This window comes from Prinia subflava, chromosome 2, assembly GCF_021018805.1.
Source record: "Prinia subflava isolate CZ2003 ecotype Zambia chromosome 2, Cam_Psub_1.2, whole genome shotgun sequence".
Classification (NCBI taxonomy): domain Eukaryota; kingdom Metazoa; phylum Chordata; class Aves; order Passeriformes; family Cisticolidae; genus Prinia; species Prinia subflava.
This window is the reverse complement of record NC_086248.1, coordinates 14,780-38,255: the sequence shown is the minus strand read 5'-3', so window position 1 is coordinate 38,255 and position 23,476 is coordinate 14,780. Positions and strand designations below refer to the sequence as shown.

General features: G+C 44.0%; 2 protein-coding genes across 9 annotated transcripts; one reads left to right on the top strand and one right to left on the bottom strand.

Annotated features, from left to right (window-relative positions):
* Nucleotides 1–957: 957 nt before the first annotated feature.
* On the bottom strand, nt 958–10,794 carry LOC134547817 (uncharacterized). Its single transcript, XM_063391930.1, has 9 exons — nt 10,768–10,794; nt 9,482–10,056; nt 8,824–8,869; nt 7,612–7,687; nt 5,106–5,231; nt 3,772–3,803; nt 2,345–2,417; nt 2,095–2,239; nt 958–1,321 (listed from the first exon to the last, which is right to left on the bottom strand). Exons 1-9 carry the CDS (start codon nt 10,792–10,794, stop codon nt 1,276–1,278), a joined length of 1,146 nt encoding a protein of 381 aa, XP_063248000.1. The 3' UTR covers nt 958–1,275.
* Nucleotides 9,970–21,990, top strand: LOC134563604 (uncharacterized). 8 transcript variants are annotated; one of them, XM_063421689.1, is made up of 7 exons: nt 9,970–10,107; nt 11,975–12,090; nt 15,796–16,994; nt 17,628–17,750; nt 18,697–18,893; nt 19,337–19,538; nt 21,090–21,982. In XM_063421689.1, the coding sequence occupies exons 3-4, from the start codon at nt 15,956–15,958 to the stop codon at nt 17,633–17,635; spliced, it is 1,047 nt and encodes a 348-aa protein (XP_063277759.1). In that variant the 5' UTR covers nt 9,970–10,107; nt 11,975–12,090; nt 15,796–15,955; the 3' UTR covers nt 17,636–17,750; nt 18,697–18,893; nt 19,337–19,538; nt 21,090–21,982. The 8 variants fall into 8 exon arrangements, with proteins under 8 accessions (XP_063277759.1, XP_063277800.1, XP_063277793.1 ...); XM_063421730.1 differs by having other exon boundaries at nt 15,796–16,852; nt 18,800–18,893; nt 19,337–21,990; XM_063421723.1 differs by having other exon boundaries at nt 15,796–16,852; nt 18,756–18,893; nt 19,337–21,990.
* Nucleotides 21,991–23,476: the final 1,486 nt, after the last annotated feature.

Here is a 23,476-nt window from a genome sequence, read left to right as displayed (position 1 = left end):
GCCTTGAGCAAAGACCACAAGGCAAGAGGGGTCTGCCTGAGAGACCCCTGCCTTTGAAAAGGAACCCCAGCAACCCCTGTCCCTTGAGTGCCAACTTCCAGCCATGGGGCTGGATCTTTAAGAGACAGTAACAACTTTGGGCACGGATAGATATGGACTACAATAACATCCTGGGTTACCCAGGGCACATGCTCATTTGAAGTAGACCAATTTGGCTTTCTTCTTGCCTTTTCCCAGGCTCAGCACCCCCTCAGACTTCTCTCCTCCTGCTCATTACAGCTGCAAGTCGATGCCACTGGCCACACACAGGGTACAGGGCACAGTGTGGCCTCTCGCTTTGCCTGTGCTCCCACCCAGCTTCTCTGCAGATTGCAGCCCCTTCAGGGGTGGGAGGGGGTGGCCCTGCTGGCAGGTGACCCCCCTGCTGCCCACTCCCACTCCCTCAGGGGGACAGGGGAGAAAGTCACAAAGGCAAACGGGAGAAAACACTCATGGGTCAAGATACACACGGTTTAACAAGGGAAAGAAACTCTCTCAGGAAACACTTCATCACATCACACTGTGGCCAAGGCTGGCAGGGAACTCTGGAGGCCACTGGGCCCAAGCCCTTGCTCCAGCAGAATCACCTACAGCCAGCTGCCCAACTCAGGGGGTAGTTCAGGAATGACAGATCTTTTAAAAAGGATATGCATGGCAGCAAAAAGCTGCCTTAGTGTAGCCTTGGCATGTCTGAAATCTTCAATTCCAACCTCATCCCATTACATATTGAATGCATAAATAATTGCCCAAGTTGTAGTGTAGTGGCAATATCTAATGCAAAATTTTTATCCATAATTTTGACCTTTTTAATGCTGTGAAGCATAGTACTGGAGTCCATCTAATACTAGAAACCACTGCTTCTTCTTGAAGGGAAAGAGTATCTTCTGCATGGGTAAGTCTGATTAAAATAACACAGAGTTCCAAGCTGATGTTTGTTTTATTAGAATACCACATAACATGAAATTTTCAATTTATGACACTTAAGAATCAAAATCTTCAAGTTTCTTGCTCTATTCCAAAACCTCTAAGATGTGAAGAAAAACCCAACACGTTGTTCTAACCCAACATCTTCAGAATGTTACTTTGAAAACGTTAGCAAAGTAGAATTTAATTTAAAGCATTTAATAGCTAAGACAAGCAAAAAGCTTGAATTAAAAAGCTGAATTACAGAAGAAACAATGCAACCCAATATTCATACTACAAATCTACCTTTCCACAACAATTAGTACTTCCAGGTCATTTTTTTCCACCAAAAAGATGTTGTAGTGGGGCAAAGATGATGCTGGGGAAACAAAAACAAGAAGAGCACGTTACACTTAAAATACTTCTCTGAAAATCAGGAAAAAACTAATTTCTGTCCAACAGAAAGACATAAAACAATACAGAGGGAAACTGAAAAAATAGAGGAAACAATGAATAACTTGTGCACTAATGGCCTGGTCTCAGTCATTAAAGAATAGCACAGATTACAATTAACAAGGAGTTTTATTTTTAAAAAAACTAACAAAAACCAGCAGCTGCCAGTATCCAGCTGGTGCTGTGCAGTGATGGACGGCACTCACAGGATCCAGCCCTGGCAGCAGGAGAGAACTCCTCTGTGCAGCCAGCAGGCGTCTGTACAGTGACTGATTTCTATTCAGAATGGTGCCTTTGGCAGTCAGAGTTACAAAGTGCAATTTGCTCAGTGGCCAGATAAAGGTCACGTGCACCTTAATGGGGCCAAAGGCCCATCTGGGAAGACCCTTTCAGCTGGCACTTCTCAGCTGAGAAAAGCCACTTTGCATAAGGGCTGTGAGGGAGGTTCAGTGACCCCCTCTCATCAGGAGTTTTCCCCAAAGACTGCTCGGAAGAGGAACATTTAGTGGGAATGCTGTCCCTTAGCATGAGATAAAATGACATCCCTTTTTTTGCCTTGGAAGGCTTTGGTTTAACCGCAGAAAAGATGTCTCAATCCTTCAAAATGATGGAGAACAACCTGGCACTGCCAGAATCAGCCTCTGACACAGGCTTGGACAGAGCCAGGACTGCCCCTGCTCATCAGTGCAGGATTAGTACCTTCTCCAGGACTGTGAAAGACCTCTTCCTTCTGACTTCATGTTCCCTTTCTTTCCTGTTTGGTCCGTTTGCTGCAGCAGCTGCACTGCACCCTCAGCCTGACTGGCTACTCTTTTTTGTTCAAGGGCAAATTCCACAGGTTCCCCTGTAAGAAACAGCAGCGAGAACAAAACCACAACCCCGCTCTCTACACACTCTCTGCGTGCCCAGGGCAATGAAACTCAGTGGAATCCAGGAATTCCTTACTCACAGGAACTCAGTTGGTCACAGTCTTTAGTAAGGGATGCTGGGCTAAACTCAAGCTCATTTGCTTTGGAGGAATTCTAAAAGAAAAGGAACCCAGAAACTGTTACATAATGCTAAATTCTATTGCACAGAGATTTTTGTTAACTTGCTTCCTGAAAGTATTAAAAAGCAAGCTCTACACTCTTTGTTGTGTGGTTTCATTTGGAGATTTTTTTCTGCTACAATGAGGACTTTTTTCACCGAGGTATTTTTACACCTCCCTTGTCAGGACATAACATAAAGCTGCAATTCATTTAGAAGACTTTTTAGCACACCAGACTGAACTAATAGTAGGTATGGAATAGGCAGAGATTTCAAAAAACACGATCAAGGGAGCTGTGGGAAACAACAGCCCCTGGACAGTGCAGGCCCCTGGACATTAGCCCTGCTAAGACACAGTCCTGGGACACTGACTTAACTCTGAAGGGACAGATTTCTTTCCTATTTAACAAGACCCTTCCCTTCTTGAGAAGCATTGTAAAATACTGGGTGTATTTGAAACCAAAGCCATACAGTGTTGATAAACTGAGAAAGTGCCTTGGAAGAATGACCAGAAAAACTCTGATAAAGTACAGGAGCTACTGACACGTTTTTATCTGAAACCTAAACGTTTCCTTTCTTCTCCTGACCTTCAAAACATTGCAAATTTGGTATTGATAACAATTTATTTGCATTTCTGTTTTAGACCAAAATTAATAATTAACGTACATTCATATTTCCTGCTTATACACTGAACACCAAAAAAGAATTCAGGACTAAAACAAGCACTGGGAAGTCAGCCAGAGAATTATGCTCAACAGTTTTAAACAAAGTATTTCTTTCTAGGACATCCCATTTCCCCCATTTTCAGCGGACTGCCAAGGAGTGCAAGTAGCAGGAATGCAGAGATAAAAAATTCCTTAGTGGAATTTGTTACTTCCTTGAGGGAATTTGTATTTGAATTATTCTTCACTAATTCACTTCAGACACTTACCTATACTGAAAATAAACCTACCCCAAGCTTTCATTACATAAAAACTTCTCAAATAAACATAACTTTACTGTTTATGATACAATACCTAGGGAACTACTTAATTACTCAGCAATATGAACCTCACAGACTCTTCCAGTGAAGAAAACATTGGATAGCTCACTCAGTCAGGCTTGCAAAAAATCCATGAACTGAAGGCAGCAGGCTCTCAGGTCCCGATACAGGACTGCTTTCCCAGCCCAGCAGAACTGCCAGAAGAACTTCTCTCCCCTTGCATGGTTCTACAGGAGAATTTGGTGCCACTTTATGCTGACTGACTGCAGTAGGAGAACTCTAGCATTGCCTAAAGGCATATATTCTGCTTCTCAGGAATACTTAGAACATACATTAAACAACCAAACAAAACCAAATGCACAACTTACAAGCTCATCAGTGCCCTTCTTTACTTCTTTACCTGCAACAGAAGTATAAAATTTGGTGAATATTTAGACTGGACTTTCTTTAACCAACTGAACAGTACATTTTTGCATTGCACTTCCCCTTCCAGGAGCAAGCTAAACTACTGTGAAACAGTCTGGGCCTCCACACGATACACTGAAATAGAAAACATTCAAATGCAGCTCTTTCTGAACCAGGATTCCTGGCTATGGACACCAGAGATCAATGGGATGGCACAATTGCTTGTCTTAAAGAAGTCAAAGGTGTCTTCAGAAGAGATGGGCCTGAAGAACAGTTAGCATCTCGCTGTGCTTTGGGCACCAGATGGACAATGAAGGACATCTGGAACACAGCCTCTAGAGAATACTGGCCAGCTGTAGGACGTATGGGACTCACACGTATTTCCCTGAGGAAAAATCTCCACCAAGAGAAACCTGAGACATCAAGCCTGAAAGTAACAGTGCCTTCCACTGTTCCTAATTTTGGAACATCAATGCTGTACAACTATCTGGATAGGACAATTACATACTGCAGGTGTACAGGGAAATGACTGAACTCTCCATGGTGAGAAGTTTTTACATCCAAACATAGGATGTTTGATAGGGAATGCAAATAGGCGAGACTAAGAAATTACTAACTGGCCATTTTATAAAGATCACATTATCTGCTAAGCAGTCATTAAAAAAAGGTAACTTTTTTCAGAGCCTTATAATTAGAACAGGAAATAGTAAGAATACTCAGTTTTGAAAACGGGAGTTTAAATGTAGAGTCCCACAGAGGCCTTAGCTGTGGCCTGAGGTTGTTCAGAGAATTCATAGAAAACCTGGAAAAAGAGACACTGTTGAGGTGAAAATGTTTATTATACAAAAGACATTATTACCATGATTACTATAATTATTTTTTCTACAAAAATCCATTCTATCTTTAGGAAAATAACAACAAAGAATGTGATGTTCTATGTCAACAAAGAAGTCAAGCAAAAGGGAGAAAAACATGTGTCTCATCTATATGTATGTGCTCCACTCTAATGACTGACATTCAAAAACGAAGGTTGGGAGTCACTGGGCATTGCTTCATAAAAATACCAGCTAAAGAGTCAGCAGTGGCTGGAAAGACCACTGAAAGAAAAATTTTAGAAAAGCAATACGAGACAATAAAGAACACCCTGTTGTGCACTATTTCAGACTCACAGTACAGTCATCCCACATGCAGTTTTCTTCTCTCTGATTCAGATACAGTAGGTGAAGGAAAAGAGAAAAGCAAGACATAGATCATAGATATTTCCAGAAATTACCCAAACATAATCACAGTGACTTACCACAAGATATGTTTCGCTGAAATGAGTTCAATTCCAGATACAATGTACAAATGTAGGGATAAGGCACAAGATGGACATTCTCATGTTTGAATTTCATCTTTGATACTCGCTCCCATTTACTCAAATCTGAGAAGAATGGTAAGACTTAAAAACACAACACTAACATTTCAAAGGAGCATGAGTCCTGAAGACCATGCCTTCAAAAGCTTCAAAAGTCACAGCACGCTGCACATGTGCACAAGGGAGCAAATACAACCTGTTACTATGAACCTGTGAAACTGCACCAATAACACGCTACAGAAAACGCTTATCCAGCTTCACTTATCCACACTGCCCCAGCAGTCACCTGTATTAATAGTGTTCTGTTCCCTTAACTGTGTTTGGCTTCAGTTCTGACATCCTCCTGCAAAAAACCATGCCAGGCTCTTCCAAACCTATGAATTGTAAAATCCCTCAGCAGTCTTCCTAATTAAAAAGGAATTATCTTAAAATGCCCTTTAAAATTGAAAAGGATTTGGATTCATAGAAGCAGCATCATTAAATTTACTTAACAGTTCAAAATGGGGGAAAAAAGATAATTGACATGACAAGCAGCACAGTTACAGCCATTCCTTCATGTGAGTGCAGTTCTGACATCCAGGAGCTTCTGCTTGGAAGAACAAGTGGTGCTGGACACAGTTCTCCTCACACACCTCTGATCTCAGGGAGAAATACGTGAAATGAATTCTGTTAGTCCACATTTGCTAGCAGAAACTAACATCCCAGGGACAGAAGATGATGAAACTTTGATACAGTCAGTTCCTTTAAGGACTGAAATTGCCTGGTTTTTGGCTTGAAGGACTCATAGCTGGTGATTAACAAGGAGTCACTCCACAGAGAGGAGCCTGACACACCAACTGTAAGAGAGCTCCTCGTGCCAGGCCTCTGAGCTCACAGTTCTCTTCCAGGCCCAGTGCTGGCTGAGCATGTGGATGGACTCACAAGTTCTAGAAAAACAAGTTTCTGAACCAAACACTCCTCAACACACAGGCAGAACTGGCTGAGCTTTAGAGAAGGAAACCAATGATGTTGGTTGGGTTGGGTGTCTCCTGTATAATGATGCTCTTGGCTACCTTATCTTCTTGACTGACAGGAATAAGTTCCTGTCATATGTACCCGCTTTGGACAGAGAAAGAGGATGGCCTCGTTCCTGCCTGCTATTAGGAGGCTTAATGCAGTCTTCTAAGACAGAAGGGGAATGCCCTGGAGGTGTTCATTACTCCTGGGCACTCAGAATCACAGGAGGTAATGCCAGATCTGATCCAGAAGCTGACACACCTTTGGGACTGGAAAACGCTAATATTTAACTGAATTACTTTTCTCTTCAACTAAAGCCTCAGGAGAGTAACTTCTTAAGCCATTACACAACAGCAACTACAACAGAAATATCAATGGTTACCATATCTTTTATCAATTTATCGTTGATTTAAATGAATAATCCGCAGAATATGTAGCAGACATGACTAAATTCTGTCCAGTTGCACAAGCCAGAAGAAAAAAATGAAGGCCAGTCTTGGTACATTGTGATGAAAAAACACCTAGAAAGTGGAGGAGCCTGTAGTACAGCTGCTAGCTAGAATAATCCAATCTCAAATGCCTCAGCACTTCGATATCAAAAGTGAAATCTCAGGAAACTACACTCCTCAAAACCTGTGCATGCCAATAGTTAAGTATCAGCTTCTACATGACGATGCTGTGCAATTGCACAGCACTGTGGACAGCAGGCCAGACTGACAGCAGCTCAATGCCTCTGCAAACTTCAGGGAAGATGGAAAAGATCTGCTCACTGGTCCCACAGGACTGAGGGGCATGAGCACAGTAAGGTGAATGCTGACATGTGCTTCACATTTGTTTCTAGGCTTCGGGACCAGCACAACTGGATGACAATCTTGCAGGCTTTGTGTGTTCAAAAGCCCGTCTGGACTTGGAATTACCTTAGCTCAACTACTGCTCCTTGTAAAGCTCACTCTGTGAGGTGCTTTTTGCTTCTCTCAGCCATGTCTGAGACACGAGCACAGACTCACACCTGCTGCCATCCTCCATCCCCAAAGGCTCACGGTGGTTGAACCTGGAGGGCCCTCACAAGAACAGCACTGTGAGCACCCTGCCCGTGGGCCAGCACTGCTGGGCCTGTGAGGAGCGCGTCACCTCCTAGGAACCTTTGGGAACAAGGCACCAGCTGTGCCTGCAAGCACGGGGTGGGCTTCTGGCACTTAAATACACCTCACCTGATCTGGCTAAAGCTGATCTGGAACCCAGGGCCCTTTGGATGAAAACACTGCAAAACACTCTTGTCACATCAGTTCTCTGGTGAAGACAACACCTGAGGTGCCCACAATACCTTCAGCCAACGTCAGACTGCACAGATTGACGCAGATCTGCACACTCCTACACATAAATGTTGACTTATGCAATGCCCAACAGATACGAGTCATTCCATCTTTTATGAGTAGGAAAGAAAGGATACATGGAAAGACAGTGAAGTGGTCTGTAGAAAATGGGTGTAAATCATCAAGATTTCCAAGGATTACTCGAACCACTTCCTGGAGAGGCCAAAAAAAAATAAACAAAGGAAATAATTAAAAACACAGTCACAATTCCACTGTCATGTACACTTTCAAGGCTTGGGAAAAAATTAACATTACAGTTTGCATGAATCATGGAAGACCAGGTTCTAGATATTCTGCTTTTCCTCCCCCCCTTCTTCTTCCTGCTCCCTCTTGCCATTTTAGAGTGCACTGCACTAACAGACTCACAGAAATTTAGGTGAATGAGTATGTCAATCTTGAATTAACATAGAAGAAGTACTATGGAAAATAGAAGTGTGCTTTTAAATTTAAGGAGTGTAATTTTATTTTTCCAGCAAAACACACACAGCATTTACCTACTCTTCTTTCTCTGAATAGTAACCTAAATCAGTTACAAGGGAACTGCAGTTAAGCCTCAACAAACTCCTCCTCTACAAACACAAAATTTTTATACCCCTCATTATTTTCAAATGTGAAAAAAAAGAGTAATTCTTCATATCAATTAAAATCAGCACATTTTCTTCAGTAAGGTTTTTAATGCTATTACTGTAGTCTGAAGATTTTTAGAAATTAAGTAATAGGAAGGAGTTGGCAGTACATTTGTCTCAATTTCTTAGTAATGGCTGGGAACACCCATTGATTCCACAGCTGCAAGGAAAGCATGTGCAATTTAGCATTAGATTAGCCTCTATCAAGCCAGCTCACCAGCACTGCCACAGCTCCTGAAAAACCAAGAGGGTCTAGCAGCTAGTCAAACCTGACAACTTGAAAGCAGTGGTCAATTTTGAGGCTGAGACTGAAATCCTGGGAAAGGGCTCCTGCAGAAATGACTCTGAAGAGGACTCAGAGAGGAACTGGGGGCGACTAGCTCAACGAACAGGAGTTTCCATTTGTCCAGTTTGAACTGTCAGTAGCTTCTCTGGAATATTTCAAACAAAAGCATGACTCTTCTACACTAAATTTTGCCTGCTGAGGAATATTTTTCATTTTTGTCTGGGTTTTTTTTTCATGCTCAGACTCTCCAGGGAAGTTCCCCATTACCCACACTTGAAATGCTGCATTTGACAAAATGTTCTCAATCCCGTAACAAGCATATGATTTGTTCAGCCTAACACCCATCAGAGGTCCTATGGACCTGCCTCAGCTCCTACCTCTGATTCCTTGGCAGCACTTTCAGTGAGACTGAGACTGGGAGAGCTGCGAAACAAAGAGAGAGCTGGAATCATCCCAGCCAAAATGCAATTAAGCTACATTTCATGTAACAGTTTAAACAGCAACAAAATATAATTCCTGCTGAACAGGAAAAAATACTTAGTAGGCAGATAAATTCCTAATCTATTACTCTTAAAAAACATCCCTGATTCACAAGGATTGTTCTGTGTGAAGTTTCTACCCACTTGTGTTTTGTGTTCGAACATCTTGTGTTAACTCACTGCCACATGCAGTCAACTAACAGCAGGCAGACTTCTCAGCTTTAACACACGTACCTGTTGAAGCTGCCATACCGGATTTTAAATTTGTACACATGCCTGCCAGCATGAAGAAATCTTGTTTCGGGCAACGGATAAGTGAATGGTTTCAACGTCATCTATCTCTCTCCCTGAACGCCAGACTAGGAAAGCACGAGAGTCAAAGGTTAATTATGAAAATCCCTCATCATGTAATCTTTTCATATGACAGAACGAGATTACATGCAGTTTTTTTTCCAGGGGACATTTGCACAGAGAACTCTCCTACCAGCCAGCAAAGGGCTGATCTGAATGCCCGCTTCAATAGCGCCGTGTTTTTGAGCAGGATGCGAGCACAGACCTGGAGCAGACGGCCACCCCGCCTTCAGCCCCGCAGCTGTCTCTGCCGAGGTCCCGGAGCCTTCCCGGCCCCGCCTCCGCCGGCCCAGGCCCCTCCGCAGAGCCCCGTGGGCCCGCGACCCGCACCGGATGCGAGGGAGGCCCGGCTGCCGCCGATCCCGGCCACCCCCGGGGTCCGGCCCGCAAGAGCTCCTTGCTCCTCACCGCCACCGCCGCCTCCTCCCGGTGCCCCCGCGGTGAGGCGGAGAGCCCTGGCCCGCTGAAGCACGGCCGGGCCCCGCTGCGGACCCCGGCCAGCGCCCGGCCTGCCAGACGCGAGATGCCGCCGCCCTCCCAGGGTCGGGGGCAGCCCGCAAGGCCTCCGGACAGCTCCGGCCGCCCTCCGCTCCACGCCCACCGGCCCCGCCGCGCACACCAAGCCGTCGCCTCCGGCGGGGCCGGCCCGGAGCTGCGGACCGAGACGAGCCGAGCGGCGCTCAGCCGAGCGCAGCCGAACCGAGGCGAGCGGAGCCGAACCAAGGCGAGCCTAGGCGAGCGCAGCCGAACCAAGGCGAGCGGAGCCGAACCAAGGCGAGCCTAGGCGAGCCCAGCCTAATCCCGGCCGAGCCCAGTTGAGCCCAGCTGCAGGTGGGGAGGGGGGACGTGGCCCAGACCGGGTCCGCAGCTCGGCAGCCCCTTTCCTCTGCGGGGCAGCGGGGCGGGACGTGCTGGTGGCGGTGCTGGAGTTGGCCGGGCGGGGCTGCTGAGGTGGCGTCTCAGGTGAGGCTGAGGCTGCAGGAGGCACTGGACCTGCCGTGAGAGGGGCTAGCGGCCCATCCTTGGCCACTACAGCACCTCTTTCTTTTCTCTTTCTGACGCACACAGCTCCCTGCTCCACCTCTGCTGCAGCCCCTGTTGTCCGTCCTTCATATAGCTGGAACATTTTTTATAGTGCATCTCCTTAAGAAAGACTGGAGTTGAAAGATCTTCCCTTTTCCCACAGTGTTAATGTGCAGGGACTGATCCTTCGCCGTTCACTCAGTGAGATGAAATCCAGTTCCTATAAGCAGCTGCATGATGGTGCCCCTCAGCATTGGTAAAGACATTATATGGAGAATAATTCAGCAGCTGCAGAACAATTTTGAATTGATTTTCACTCTTTTAGTTTAAAGAAAAAAGCGAAATAAGCATAGGGAGTCAGGATGTAAATTGATTTCGTGCACAAGCAGAAAATTAATAACTACAGGAAATGATGTTCAAGCAAGCAGATAACACCGTGGAAAACACAGCTTCACTAACAACTCTAACCTTCACCAACAACACTGAGCCCGGCATTCTGGGTGCATCTCAGCAAGAAGGGCTGCATCCTGTTTGAACTGCTCTTGCAGAATAGAAAATGGGAGGCTCTAAGTTGGTTCTACAGTAGAACAGCATCCTCGGGAATCCTACTGCACTGCTGCCAGATAAAGTCACCTCAAAAGCTGGAATCCAGTTTCTTTTTTTGTTTAAATTAAGTGTCTTAGCACTGCTGTGCTTCCTGATATCCCCTGGTCATACCTGGAGCACTGTATGTATGTATGTACCTCCCCCTCTTAACCATACTAGAGAAAATGCTGAGGGGGAAGGCTGGCAGGTGTTCATCAAGTCTAATCCACAGCCACCTTTAGGGATGTATGCCTGTCTTTCCAATATTTTCATGTCCAAGGAGACCAATACATTTTATACACTATGTTCTTGTGCTCAATATTTCATTGATAGGAATAAATGAGGAAAAAAAATCCCCTTATCATATGATTTCTTGCAGCTGTACTATATAGAACTGAGATATTTCATATATGCCATGCAAAACTATTCAAATGAATGCCTAAGATGCTTAAGCACTTAGGAATTTTATTCCATTTTGTGTTTCAAAACAATTCCAGTAAACAACTTCAAATATTTTTGGTTTATGTAAAACACACGGTAAGCTCTTAAGGTGAGTTTTGGGTACAGGAGGTTGTTTGAGATTGCTTTTTTTGTGACAGTGACATGGCAATGCTCTCTGGTGAGCAATTAGAATATCTCTGAGTCCTGGCTGCTTCTGAGGAGAATCTGTGCCAAGGCAGGGGAAGGTACTTAGGCATTCTGAATATTTATTTGTGTATGCTCTGAAAAATGTATTAAATCATCCTGAACGTAATACCTGAAAAACAGTGAATATTGCCAATGTGATAATTTAATGGTGTGATCGTATTTTTAATTAAAAAAAAATAGGTTTTCTGTATTTTTAGGGGATTATTATGAATTTCTTCTAGGCAGGTAGTAACACCTTGCTCTGCCTTGGTAAAAAACCCCTGTGTTCTTCAGTCAGTTTTGCTTTTGTGGGCCTACTGTGTTAGAGAAATAGTTTGTTTCTTTTCAATATTTGTCAGATCACCCAAAAATTTTGCTTCTGTCTCCTGCTGTTACATATCTAGATGTGAGTTGTTTGAATGTGTTACCAACAATTTTTCTGGTTTATCTTTCCTTTCTGCAGGATTTCTATGGGGGGGAAAAGCCTCAGATGAAGAATGCTTGAAGATCTACCAGAAACATTTAAACGCTGGGCAGAAATGCTCAGACAGAAACTACTGTCGTATCAAAGGCAGGCAGGTAATTACTATAATTTCTGTCTGAGAGGTAAATTCATTCAGGTAAGGCTCTTAATTTCTTGTGTTTGTAATTTTTCAGTATGTGCTGAAAAGACCAAGAATTATGTCATTGTCTTAATCCATATCATAATCCATAATCAAAATACTAAAATATATGCAGCAGACTAGAGACAACTATTCAGAAGTTAGAAGTGAAACTGGACCTTTACAAATATTTGTTCTTGTACTATATGCACCTCAGAAACTGGATACATTAAAATTATATTTTAGCAACAGTACAGTATTGTAATTTGCTGTATTCACAGAACACATAAAAGCAATTGACAAATATATTTTTCAATACATTTTGGTATTTGATAAAGGTCTATGTTATATATGCAAGAATATAAATTTTAATTATGTTAATGACATTATGTCTCACAATTATTTATTTTGAGGAGTAATTGATTAAAATTGTAATTTATCAGGGGTTTTACAGTCAGGAGCTGTAATTTAACCAGAAATGTGATAATTACAGATAGATCCCAAGCTGCATGTTATCAGCTTATTGTTAGTTTTCTTTAAATAGCAGATTATAAAACATGCTTGGCTTGTTATATATTGCCATTCAAAATATCCTAGTATTAAATATAGATAGTAATGTTATCATTGTCACACTATGCTTGTGCAACTGTGGACATCATCAGACCTAAAATAAATACAGATTTTCTGCTCATACTCATTTATGTATTAAAAACTGTAAAGTTTCTCATTTTTGTGTGTATAATATTGATTTGAATATAACTTGATTTTCAAATAAAAATGTATCTATTATATACAAGATTTTAGGATATAAGAAATTTTACTGGAATTGGAAATACAAATGTAACTTTTCTATATATATATTAAAAAATAAAAGGCTTGAAAAATGTAAGAAAATAAGATCTATATGAAAGAAATAAAAATAGTGTGTGTTTACTGCTCAGCCCTGCTCACTGCCCCTCATTTTCTCATTCTGGCCCAGGTCCTCCCTGATATTCCTTCTGTGTCACTCTGTCCTTTTATCTGTTTGTGCTTCTTATCTGTTCTGTCCTACTCTCTGTCCTCCATGCCTCTCTCAGGATCCCTCTTCCTTTTTTATTCCGTCACTCTTTCCTGCTCTGTGGGCCATTGTTTCTCACTGTATCTTTCTGTCCTGTTCCCTATTATATTTTAATATCACTGTCGTGCTGCCCGTCCCATTTCTTTTCTTGGTCTCCACTAGGGTGGAGTGGCAGCAGCCCCAGGGAGAGCTGGAAGGATGACGAGGGGCAGCTCCTGCCGAGGCTGCTTTAGGAGGGATTCCCTCAGCTCCCTTTGGGCTGGAGCTGCCGGAGGAGAGGGGCTTGTGCTGGGCTCCGGGGGTGTCTCATGATGGTCAGAGCCTCTCCTTGGCTCTGGGGGAGCACTGGGTGCACTTGGGTGTGGGGCAGTGCTTGAAGGAGGTGCTGGGGGCAAACCTTTGTGCTAGACGGGGCAGAAGCAGCTGAGCCAGGGTGGGTTTGTAGGGGGGACTTCCCTCCTTTCCCTTTGCAATTTTATCTTGCCAATCCCTCCCTGGTGGCCCCAGAAAAAATGGGGGCTTATGAGGACAAAGGGAGTTTAAATTAAGGGAATAAACTCCTCTTTTGTTATTGTGTGTTTAAACTGGGGGGAATTCCCCTTCACCTGGGATTTTAGGGGTATTGATTGAAGGAAAACGTAGCTTTTTCAGGGTGTTAAGGGTATCAGTTGACAGGGAATCCCTGTGTTCTATTTTAAATAGAAGGGAGGAAATGTTGTATTTGGGGTTTGAATTGAGGGTAACTCCCCCATTTTTATCATGCTGAGGTTTAAAGTGGCTGCAAAGCCCCGTTGTTGCTCTTTTAAAAGGGTTTGAATTGAGATAAAAATCTCCCTTTTCCCATCATTGGAGAGATTTAATTTGAGGAAACAAGCTCCTTTTCTGTTCTTGTCGGGGATTAAATTGAAGGGGAGAATACATTTATTTGCCATTCTGTGTGTTTAGGGTGAGGTGAGCGCTCGCTGTTGCCTCAGTTTCAGGGCTTAGGCTGAAGCAAAGCTCAGCTTTGGCAGCATTTGAGGGGTTTAAATCGGGCTGTGCTGCTGCGTTTGAGGCGCCTCTGCCCCGGCCTCGAACGCCTCGAGGGGAGCGCTCCCGGCACATTCATTCCCTGGAACGGGAATGTCACGTTGTGTATGTGGTTTTTATACAATATTACATTATTCGGTGATATGTGGTGTTTTGGTTTATTTCTTTGGTATTTATTTTGTGTCATTTGGGTTTGGAGTGAAGATAACTTAATGGATGGATGTGTTTGTATTTGAGGTAGAATTAATTTAAGTAGCTTTTTAAAATAGACTTCTGAAACGTATTATTGGGGTTTTGGTTTTGTTTATTGTATGTAAGGGTTCAGATTGTAAGGCCAGCTTGCCTGGTGGAGCTTTAGGTGTTTTGTTAGATGCAGTTTTTCATTTTTAAAAGTTTTTTCTGTTTAGTGGCTTTAAGGTGGTATTTAATAATTTAGTGTGTAGTTTTATTTTGTATGTAGATGTTATATTATAAGGGATGTGGTCTACTGATTTCATGTTCTGCTTCTTAGTGTAGGTGTTGATCAGGTTGTGTTTGATTTGAGTTTTGTTGATTTTTTTTGGTGGGCTGTTCTGTATTTCAAGGAAATGTTTTCTAAGATTTACATTGGTGTCATGGGCTGTAGCCTGAGGTAGAGGGCAGGTTTTTATTGATTTCGTGGTGCTTGTGGCTTTTATTATGGTGAGTAGGTAGTGTTGGTTTTGGTGGGTTTGGAGGTAGTGAGCTGTAGTTCATTTGTTAGGGTATATTAATATTTGAATTGGATTTTGATTTCTTGTATTATTAGGGCTTTATTTCTTTGGCTTGTTTGATTGCAGTATGTTCTATAGTTGCAGCTAATGTGGGAGGTATTGTTTATGGTTCCACTGATCTTTTTGTTTTGTGTGTATTAAGAGGTGGCATTTTTGTTTGGATGGTTTGAGGCATTATGGGGTTATTGAGATGGGTTTTGGGTTTTTTTGTGGGATTTTTTTTTTGATTGAGTTTGGTGGGTTTTTTTGTTTTGTTTTTGGTGGGTTTTGTGTGGTTTTTTTTTTTTTTTTTTTTTTTTTTGTTTTTGTTTTGTTTTGGGTTTTGTTTGTTTGTTTGTTTGTTGTTTTGGTTTTTTTGGGTGGTTGTTGTTGTTATGTTGGGGTTTTTTTGTGTTGTTATTTTAGGTTTATTTCTGATCTTTCTATTTTTGTAGTTTGATTTGTTTGTTGTTTTGGTGGTTTATATTACTTTTATTTTTGGGAAGGTGGGTATTGATGGATTTTTAGGTATTTTTTGGGGGGCAGTGATGCTTCTTTTTTAGTAGTCTAGATTTTTTCATGTTGTTCATTAGTTTGGCTAATTTTATAGAGTATTGGTTATTATTTTTTCAGTAAGTGTAGGGATAGAGGGGTTTTTTAGTCACGTTTAGGGTCAGTTGTAGAGTTTTGAGTTTAGTAAGTTGGTTCATGTTTTTTACTATTTTTATGATTGGTTATGTGGGGTTCTCTATGGTTGTTTTTCATTTTTGTTTCATTTTTAGGAGAGGAGTTGTTAGCGAAAAGAGTGCAGTGGGATTTGTTTTTATTTTAAAAATAATTTTTTAAATTTATTTTTACATTTTAGGTCTCCAGTGCTGCCGCCCTGTGGACACAGCGCGGTGCTGCAGCTCTGCCCCCTGCCCGGCCCCGAGGAGCCCCGGGCTGGGAGCGGGGTCTTAGTGCCCGAGTGCGGTCACTGCCCGGGAGCTCCTGTTCGATTCCGCGCTCCCGGCCGTGTCCGTGCGATGGCCGGGCCGCCCGCGGGACTCGGCAGCAGGAAAACACCGAGCGCTGCGTGTTTAACGGGAGCCGGCCCCGCTTGCCCGTGCGGCGCCTCGGCCCGGCCGGCGCCGCCCTCAGGGAGCCGAGCGGAGCTGCGGGAGCGCGGGGAGCGGCACCGAGTGCGGTTCGACCGTGCCGAGCTGTCCCGAAGAGCGGAATCTAAGCGACTGCATAGCCGAGCTGTGCCGGTTAGATCCGAGTGTAGCCGAAGAGCCGAAAACACCCGAGGATTTCCGAACAGCCGAAAAGAGCCGAGCATTGCCGAGATCGGCCGAGTTAAGCTGAACGGCCGAAAATGGCCGAGTGCAACCGATAACAGCCGAACCCAACCGCGTTTAGCCGACTGGAACGGAGTCGAACCGAACAAGCCCCGCCGAACCTCGCCGAGTTCGCCCGGTTTGGACCCTATAGCCGCGGCCGAACCAAGGCTCTGCTGCAGGTGTATTCGAGACATCTTTCCTCTTTGTTTGACAGAAGGAAGAGGGGAAAAAAAAAAAAAAAAAAAAAAAAAAAAAGAGGAAGAAAAAACGGGAGCAGTTCCGGGGCGGTCCCGGGGCGGTCCCGGGGCGGTGTGCGCCGTCACTGCCGCCTTCTCGGCGGGCGATTCCAAGGCGCTGTCGGGCTCTCTGCCGGCCGGTCGGCGGGCGGGCGGCCGGGACGCGATGGCGCTGTGCCCGGAGCTGGAGCGCTCGCTGTCGCTGCTGCAGCCGGGCGCCGACCGGGCCCAGCAGCAGCAGGAGCGGCGGGCGGACGCGGCCCCCACGCCCATGGTGTTCATGTGCGCCGGCTGCGGGCGCCCCGTGGGCGACACCCGCACCTGGCGTTCAGTGTCGAGGACAGCGGTCCCATCCTGCTGCGCAGTGAGTACCAGCGCTGCCACCCCCGTGCCGCCGCGGTCGCTGCCGCCGTGCCTCCTGCCCTGCCTCCCGCCGCAGCTGCGGCCGCCAGCGTCGCCGCGGACCCGGGGCGGAAGGGCTCCGAGCTCCCCGGAGAGTGCGGATGGTGAGGGCCGGGCCTGGCTGGACACAGTCCCGGGGGAGTCGGGGTTCCCGGCGCTGGGGACCGGCAAAGGGCCCGGAGCGCTCGTGTGGCCCGAGAGCCCCTGGAGCACTTATCTGGGGTGGGCTGTACAAGCCGCGTATGGCCTAAGGGAGAGGGATTTCTCACAAGGACATGTAGTGATGGACAAGGGAGGCAGCTTTAGATTAAATGTCGGGAAGAAATTTTTCCCTGCGAGGGTGGTGAGGCCGTGGTACAGGTTCCCCAGAGAAGCTGTGGCTGCCCCTGTGTCCCTGGAAGTGCCCAAGGCCAGGTTGGACGGGGCTTGGAACACCCTGGGATAGTGGAAGCTGTCCCTGCCCAGGGCCGGGGGTGGAATGGGGTGAGCTTGAAGGCCCCTTCCACAATTCAGCGATTCTGATGGTCTTGGTCTTGCTGAGGTTAGCCAGCCTGAGGAGCTGATGCAAATTCAGGCTAAAAGATGAGTGCTCATCATTTATACTGTGTAAAGCATGAATGAAAGGTTAAAAAAGTTCTAATGCATGATTTAAAATTTTTTTTTGTTTTTAAGAAAAGGGATGGGGAGAGGTGCCTCCTTTTATTTTCTTCTGAATAAATGTTATTCCTTGCTTGCAGCATGGTAGAAACCCTACTCTGCTCTGGCTGCTCCAGGACCCTTGGCAGCAGATCCATGCACGCCTCAAGGCATCTCGACTGCAAGAGGGATTTGTTCTGTGTCCGTACTGACTCTGTTGAAAGGTAAGTGCAGAATGTTTATGGGTCAGCCTGCCAGCTCCACTGCACTCACCAGGCATGGCACTGAGGGTGCTCCTGTTACATCTCTGGCAAGGCTGGAGGGAGCGTCTTCTGCTGCTCTGTCCCACGGTGGTTTTCTGTATTGGTGCTGTTGGCATCCCAGTGCTCAGCTGTAGGGAACATCACCTGTGTAAGGCACATCCTAGAAAAAGAACCAAAACAAACCAACCTGGCCTGCCTTTTGTGTGGGAAGTTGCATTCCAGCCCAGAAAATATCACCAGGTCCAGGGCACTAGAGGGTTCCTTCGCATTTGATTGGAAGAGTTCACAAACCAAGCACCAAAGAGGCCTGGCTGGAGCCTGTTAGGGGTCCGCATGATCAGCAGGGAGTGTGGCCAGAGGGGCTCGGGCAGGACTTGGGGTGGCTCTGCCCTGTGCTGGCCACATCTGCTCTGTCCTTGCTAAGATGGGCAAAGGCAACTCTGACAACTGAGTACGTGCTTGAGACTCTCACTCAGCTGTCTTAAAATCTGTCTAGAAAATGAAAGTGTGCTTGGGTTTAGTTGGTTTATAGCACTTCAAAGGGGTTATTAAAAACTGTATCCTCAATTAAGGCTCCGCACCAGAGTCCTTTTGTGCAGGCATTGTCCTAATAGACAGTGGTTGTTCATCTGGACTGGTTTTAATGTCTCTTTTTTTTTCTGAAGTTCCCATTTATTTTGCTGTATTGCTGTGGATATTCCCCTTGGTACTCTGGACAGGGTTTGGAGATTTTTTTCTTCATTCCACTGCTAGAGTACTTTTTTTATTGCATGGCAGTAAAATTCTCTCATGCACTAACTTGGCTGCAGAATGGCATTTTCTGGCAAAGGGATGCTGCTTCTGCCTGCCAGCACTGCACTGTTCTTGGTGTCTTGGTGCCATTTTCCACTGTATCCCGTATCCCCAGAATCCACGGCTGTCTCTCAGGGTTCTAAAGGAGTGCTGTGTTTGGATTTTTGGCTTCAGAGTGGGAAGTGCTCTGTAACCTGATGTAACCTGTGGCATCTCAGCTGTAGGCCAGGAACCCTGGAAAAGCAAGCTCGCATTCACGAGGAGCCGCTTCCTCTTGAAAGCCCAGCTGTCTTGCAAGAGGTGCCGCACAGGGTGAGTTTTAACCTTACATCATTCTTTGTTGAAATCACCTCTGAGAAGTCTTAATATGCTTCAATGGTTTCTGCAGAACAGCTTATTCCACTCAGAGCAATTCAGTGCATTGTAACATGTACTGGACTGCTTCCTGTAATTGCTGTCTTGTGCTCTGCAAGACTTTTAGCCACTTTTCCTTCAGTTTTCTTGGTAGTTAGCATTTTCTGTTTATCAAGCACAGCATTAGGTTCCTCTGGCTGTCTCAGAAATTGGATCAGTTGTTTCTAGTTCGTTCTGATTCACTTCTCCAGATCTTCATTTAACTTTTAGCCATGTTTCTTCTGCCTCCTGTGGAAATGGACTTAATGCTTTTGCTGTAACTTTATCTTGAAATAGTAATCATAAATGAATCATGGTAAATCAGGTTGATGTTTTGCTCTACTAAAATCTTGTGACTGCAGGTAGGAAGAGTTGGGAGCGAACAGTCTGAGGAAGTGGACTGTGGAAGCTGAAGGTTGTCCAGCCAAAGCTGAGTGTGTGGCTCTGACACTGACCAAGGCTGGAAAGAGTTACTGTGTGGACAGAGAATGTTAGAGCCGGGTGAGCTTTCACAGGATGAAAGAAGCGAGGAGAGAATCGAATGGAAAGAATTGCTGAGATCAGGTTTGAGCCCTTTCTTTGGGTTTGGGATTTGTTTGTGGTTTTTTTTGTTACCTAACACTACCTAGCACTTACTTACTTACTTACTGTGAGATTTGAAGTTTTCTCCAAAAACTCGGAATGAATTTCCCCACTCTGCCCCACTGGTAGCAGCACACAGGAGAACAGAGCCTGTGGTTTGGATCTTGAGGGAGTTCCAGCAGTACAAGCTATGAGTTACCATGTTTCTCCCAAATTTACATCCAGCAAATCTGAGGAATTACCTCTTGCCTGAGCATTCCTGGTCTCTGTGACTCTTTAGTAAGAGACAGCTGGGACTGGCCAAGCTGAGACAGGATCTGTTCCTGTCAAACCATCTATTTCCCATGCGGATGAGAATCTGGGGGGCAAGTGCCCACATCACTCCTCACAAATGCCCACACATACTTCTGGGGCTGCTGTATCTATCTGCTGGATTTGTCAGCGCCAGCATTTGCGAAGGATCACCTTGTGAGCAACTCAAAAGACAGATAAATAGAGGCAGCAGCAATTGTCTTGAGTTTACCTTATGGTAAGGCTTATGGATATTTTTAATCACTATAAGAAGGCTTATGGATATTTTTGATCACTTTCTTAGCACTTGCAATTACCCCTGCTACCACACAAAAGAAACCGAGGAACAGGAAAGCTCCGCTCTGTATCTCTGGCAGAAGAAAAGCCAGCAAACCAGTTTGCGTTCACCCCGATTCCTAGTCCTGTGCTGCAAGTACAGAAATATCTTGAGCCTTTGGGAGGGGGACTGGGACTGTGGAACCCAGCTGCATGTGTCTCCTAGGCCACGTTTTTCTTGGAAGCACCTTTCCTAGTTTCACTGCTTTTTGGAAATGAACTGTTCTGAGCAGAACCAGTACCTTCAGACTCAGGGTCTGAAAACAAAACAAAACAACCATAAAAACCACTAAAAAGCCCCCAAACCCACTGCCTAAGAGAACAAAGAAAGAGAAAATATACCGGGATTATTTTAATAAACCTGAATTTGTGGGAGGCGCTGGGTTTGTTTTCCCTTCGTGCGGCAGCACGAAGTTTGCACGCATTTTGCTGCCGCTTTGGCTCTCAAGAACTGGAAATGCCTGGATTTCTGCGTGGTTTCCCCAGGTTCTCCTATTTAGCAGGAGCTGCACGGTGAGGTCGGTGTTCTGAGGGAGGCCCTGGCACAGCTGCCAAAGGCCGGGAACGTGGAGTGTGCAGGGAGCATCCGGGGGGCTTCTCCCCCCTGAGTTTCTCCCGGGGTGTGCTGCCTGCACTGCTGGATGTTGGACCCGGCTTTGGGCCGTTCTCCTGCGGTCCCAGCACTGAGTGCTGCCCCTGTGGCCAGACCTTGCCGTGTGCCGGCACCAAACCCGGGCAGCCGGGGCTGCTTTTCCAGCCCTTTGGTGCCACGGGCGGCCCCCGATTGCCGGAGCTCCCCGGCACCCGGCCTGGACTCACTCTGTGGGGGGGCCTGTTCCATCTGCCTGAACCAAGGACATCCTGCCCAGGTTTGACACTTGACTCCCGTTGTTTTTCCTCTTGCAGGCAGCTGGCAAAAGAGGAGAGAGCCCCTGCGAGGCAGAGCCCCTGGAATGCCCTGTCCTGGTCTGAGGTTCCCACTTTTATCTCCGACTCCCGGAGAATTGCTGGAGCAGAACCAGAGAGTGTCCATTTTATTTCCTGCCTTTTCCAATAAACGGTGACTTTCAGCTGGAGTGTGTTCCTGGTGTTATCCTCCTCCTCCTCCTCCCTGGATTTGTAAATAAATGTCCTGATTTTGGCCAAGTAGAATTTTGTTGTTCCAGGCATTGTGGCTCTTTTGTTTCATTGAAACTTCCCAACTCTGCTGAGACTTTGAGATGTCAAATACAAGTAAGACTGGAGTTTCTTGGGATTGTTACTCACACAAAATAGGGATCCTTCTTGGACAGGAGTAACTTGACGTGTTTAATGCCGCTTCCCTTTAAAATCAGAGCAGGGGAAGCAGATTTGAAATCATCATTCCATGAACTTGCACCAAATTCCTCCAAAGCTGCAAAAGTTTTCCTTGTTAGAAATTCCTGAGCTTGTTTTCCAGGCAAGCTGGGATTTAGATGTTCTTTGTTCCTTGGATTTGCTGGTTTTCCTCTCTCTCATTTTAGTAAAGAATTTTTTTTTTTTCATATTTTCCATGCTGATTGGAATTTTTGTACTGCTCAGGGCACATTGCCAAGGAAATGTACCAATTTCATGTTGGTAAATCAGGCATTGTTCAGCACCATATGCCCACAAGTCTGTAAATTTCCAGGGAAACTTGCTAAGTGTTGAATTGCCATAATGAATCTCTTTGTAAAGTTGATTATACTTTTTTCTTTATTTTTAATTACTTTGAATTTTTTATGTAGGGTTTTTTTTTTAATAAGTGATGTCTTTTTGTATTTTTAAATTTTTTCTTTTAAAAAATTTTCTATTTTAATTTTTCCTTTGTAATTTTTCCTTTGTAATTTTTCCTTTGTAATTTTCCTATTTTATTTTTTCCTTTTTATTTTTTTCCTTTTTATTTTTTCCTTTTTATTTTTTTCCTTTTTATTTTTTCCTCTTTTTTTCTCTCTTTAACTTTTTCCTTTTTAATTTTTTCCTTTTTAATTTTTTCCTTTTTATTTTTTTTCCTTTTTAATTTTTTCCTTTTTATTTTTTTTCCTTTTTAATTTTTTCCTTTTTAATTTTTTCCTTTTTAATTTTTTTCTTTTTATTTTTTCCTTTTTATTTTTTCCTTTTTATTTTTTTCCTCTTTACTTTTTTCCTTTTTATTTTTTTCCTTTTAATTTTTGCTTTTTATTTTCTTTCTTTCTAATTTTTCCTTTTTAACTTTTTAATTTTATTTTTTTCTGTGTTTTACTTGAAATTTTATTTGAAAACTTTTTTTTTTTCTTCATGTTTTCTTTGTGTTGGTGTGTTTTGGTTTGGTTTGGTTTGGTTTGGTTTGGTTTGGTTTGGTTTGGTTTTTTCCTCTCTCTCTACTCTTTTATCTACTTTTTTATTGCCCAAGTATGTAGAAGTTTGGCTGGTGGGAACAGAGGAGGTGACAAATGAAATCCATGTCCACTCCACGTCCGGATAGAATTGAGAGTGCAGCTAGAGAAATCTCTGTATTTTCTGCTAAATTAGAAATCCTGAACAGAGAAAGCTCTAAAGACCAAGGGGCCTTCTTTTTTCTTTTTCCTTTTTCCCCCGAACAATTCTCATTGTAGCCATTTACAGGATCAGGAACATTACCTTGAAGTCGAGGTGTATTTCACAGGTAGCGAGAAAACAAAGTAGACTTGATCTTGTAACTCTCATTGTTTAGTAACAAAGAAATCCAAAACAAAACAAACAACATAAAAAAAAAAAAAAAAAAAAAAAAAAATCCACCGACCCCACAAAAGAACAGAGAAAGAGAAATTATACCAATATTATTTTAATTTAAAACCACTTTCTCCCTTAGAAAACCAGGCTAATGTAATTCTGCTTAATTGGGGTGCTGTCGTGTTTAGGTTACTGAATTAATAGAGTTTAAAACATACAGCAATAAACACGAATTTTAAAAACTAAGTACAAAAATATGAATATATATAATAAAACAAATATAAATATGAAAAATAATATCGTAAGTAAATGCAATCTATAATATTTCTCATTACTTATATTATATACAGTAGTCTATATATTATATCCATAGATATGACTAGAAAAAAGACATGGTAATTATCAATATTAAAATAATAAATGTAAAGAAATAATGGAATAGAGCTTAAAACAGAGGGGGTTTTTTGGTTTGAATTTGCTTGGTGGCAGGGGTTCTCTTTTAAGCGGCGGCCGGGTGTCTTTCGGGGCGTTTCTCTTAGGGGATTTCTGTGCACGTTCTCTTTGGGGGGTCCCTTTCTGCGTGTCCCCGACGGGCGGGGAGCCCC

Coding starts and splice junctions, on each gene's coding strand:
- LOC134563604 (XM_063421668.1), top strand. CDS start 15,956: ATGGCCGGGCCGCCCGCGGGACTCGGCAGCAGGAAAACACCGAGCGCT.
- LOC134547817 (XM_063391930.1), bottom strand. CDS start 10,794: ATGCCGGGCTCAGTGTTGTTGGTGAAG. Junction 5,232..7,611: donor CCACTTCACTGTCTTTCCAT/GTATCCTTTCTT, acceptor CATTCTTCTCAG/ATTTGAGTAAATGGGAGCGA. Junction 3,804..5,105: donor TCAGCGAAACATATCTTGTG/GTAAGTCACTGT, acceptor CTTCTGTTGCAG/GTAAAGAAGTAAAGAAGGGC.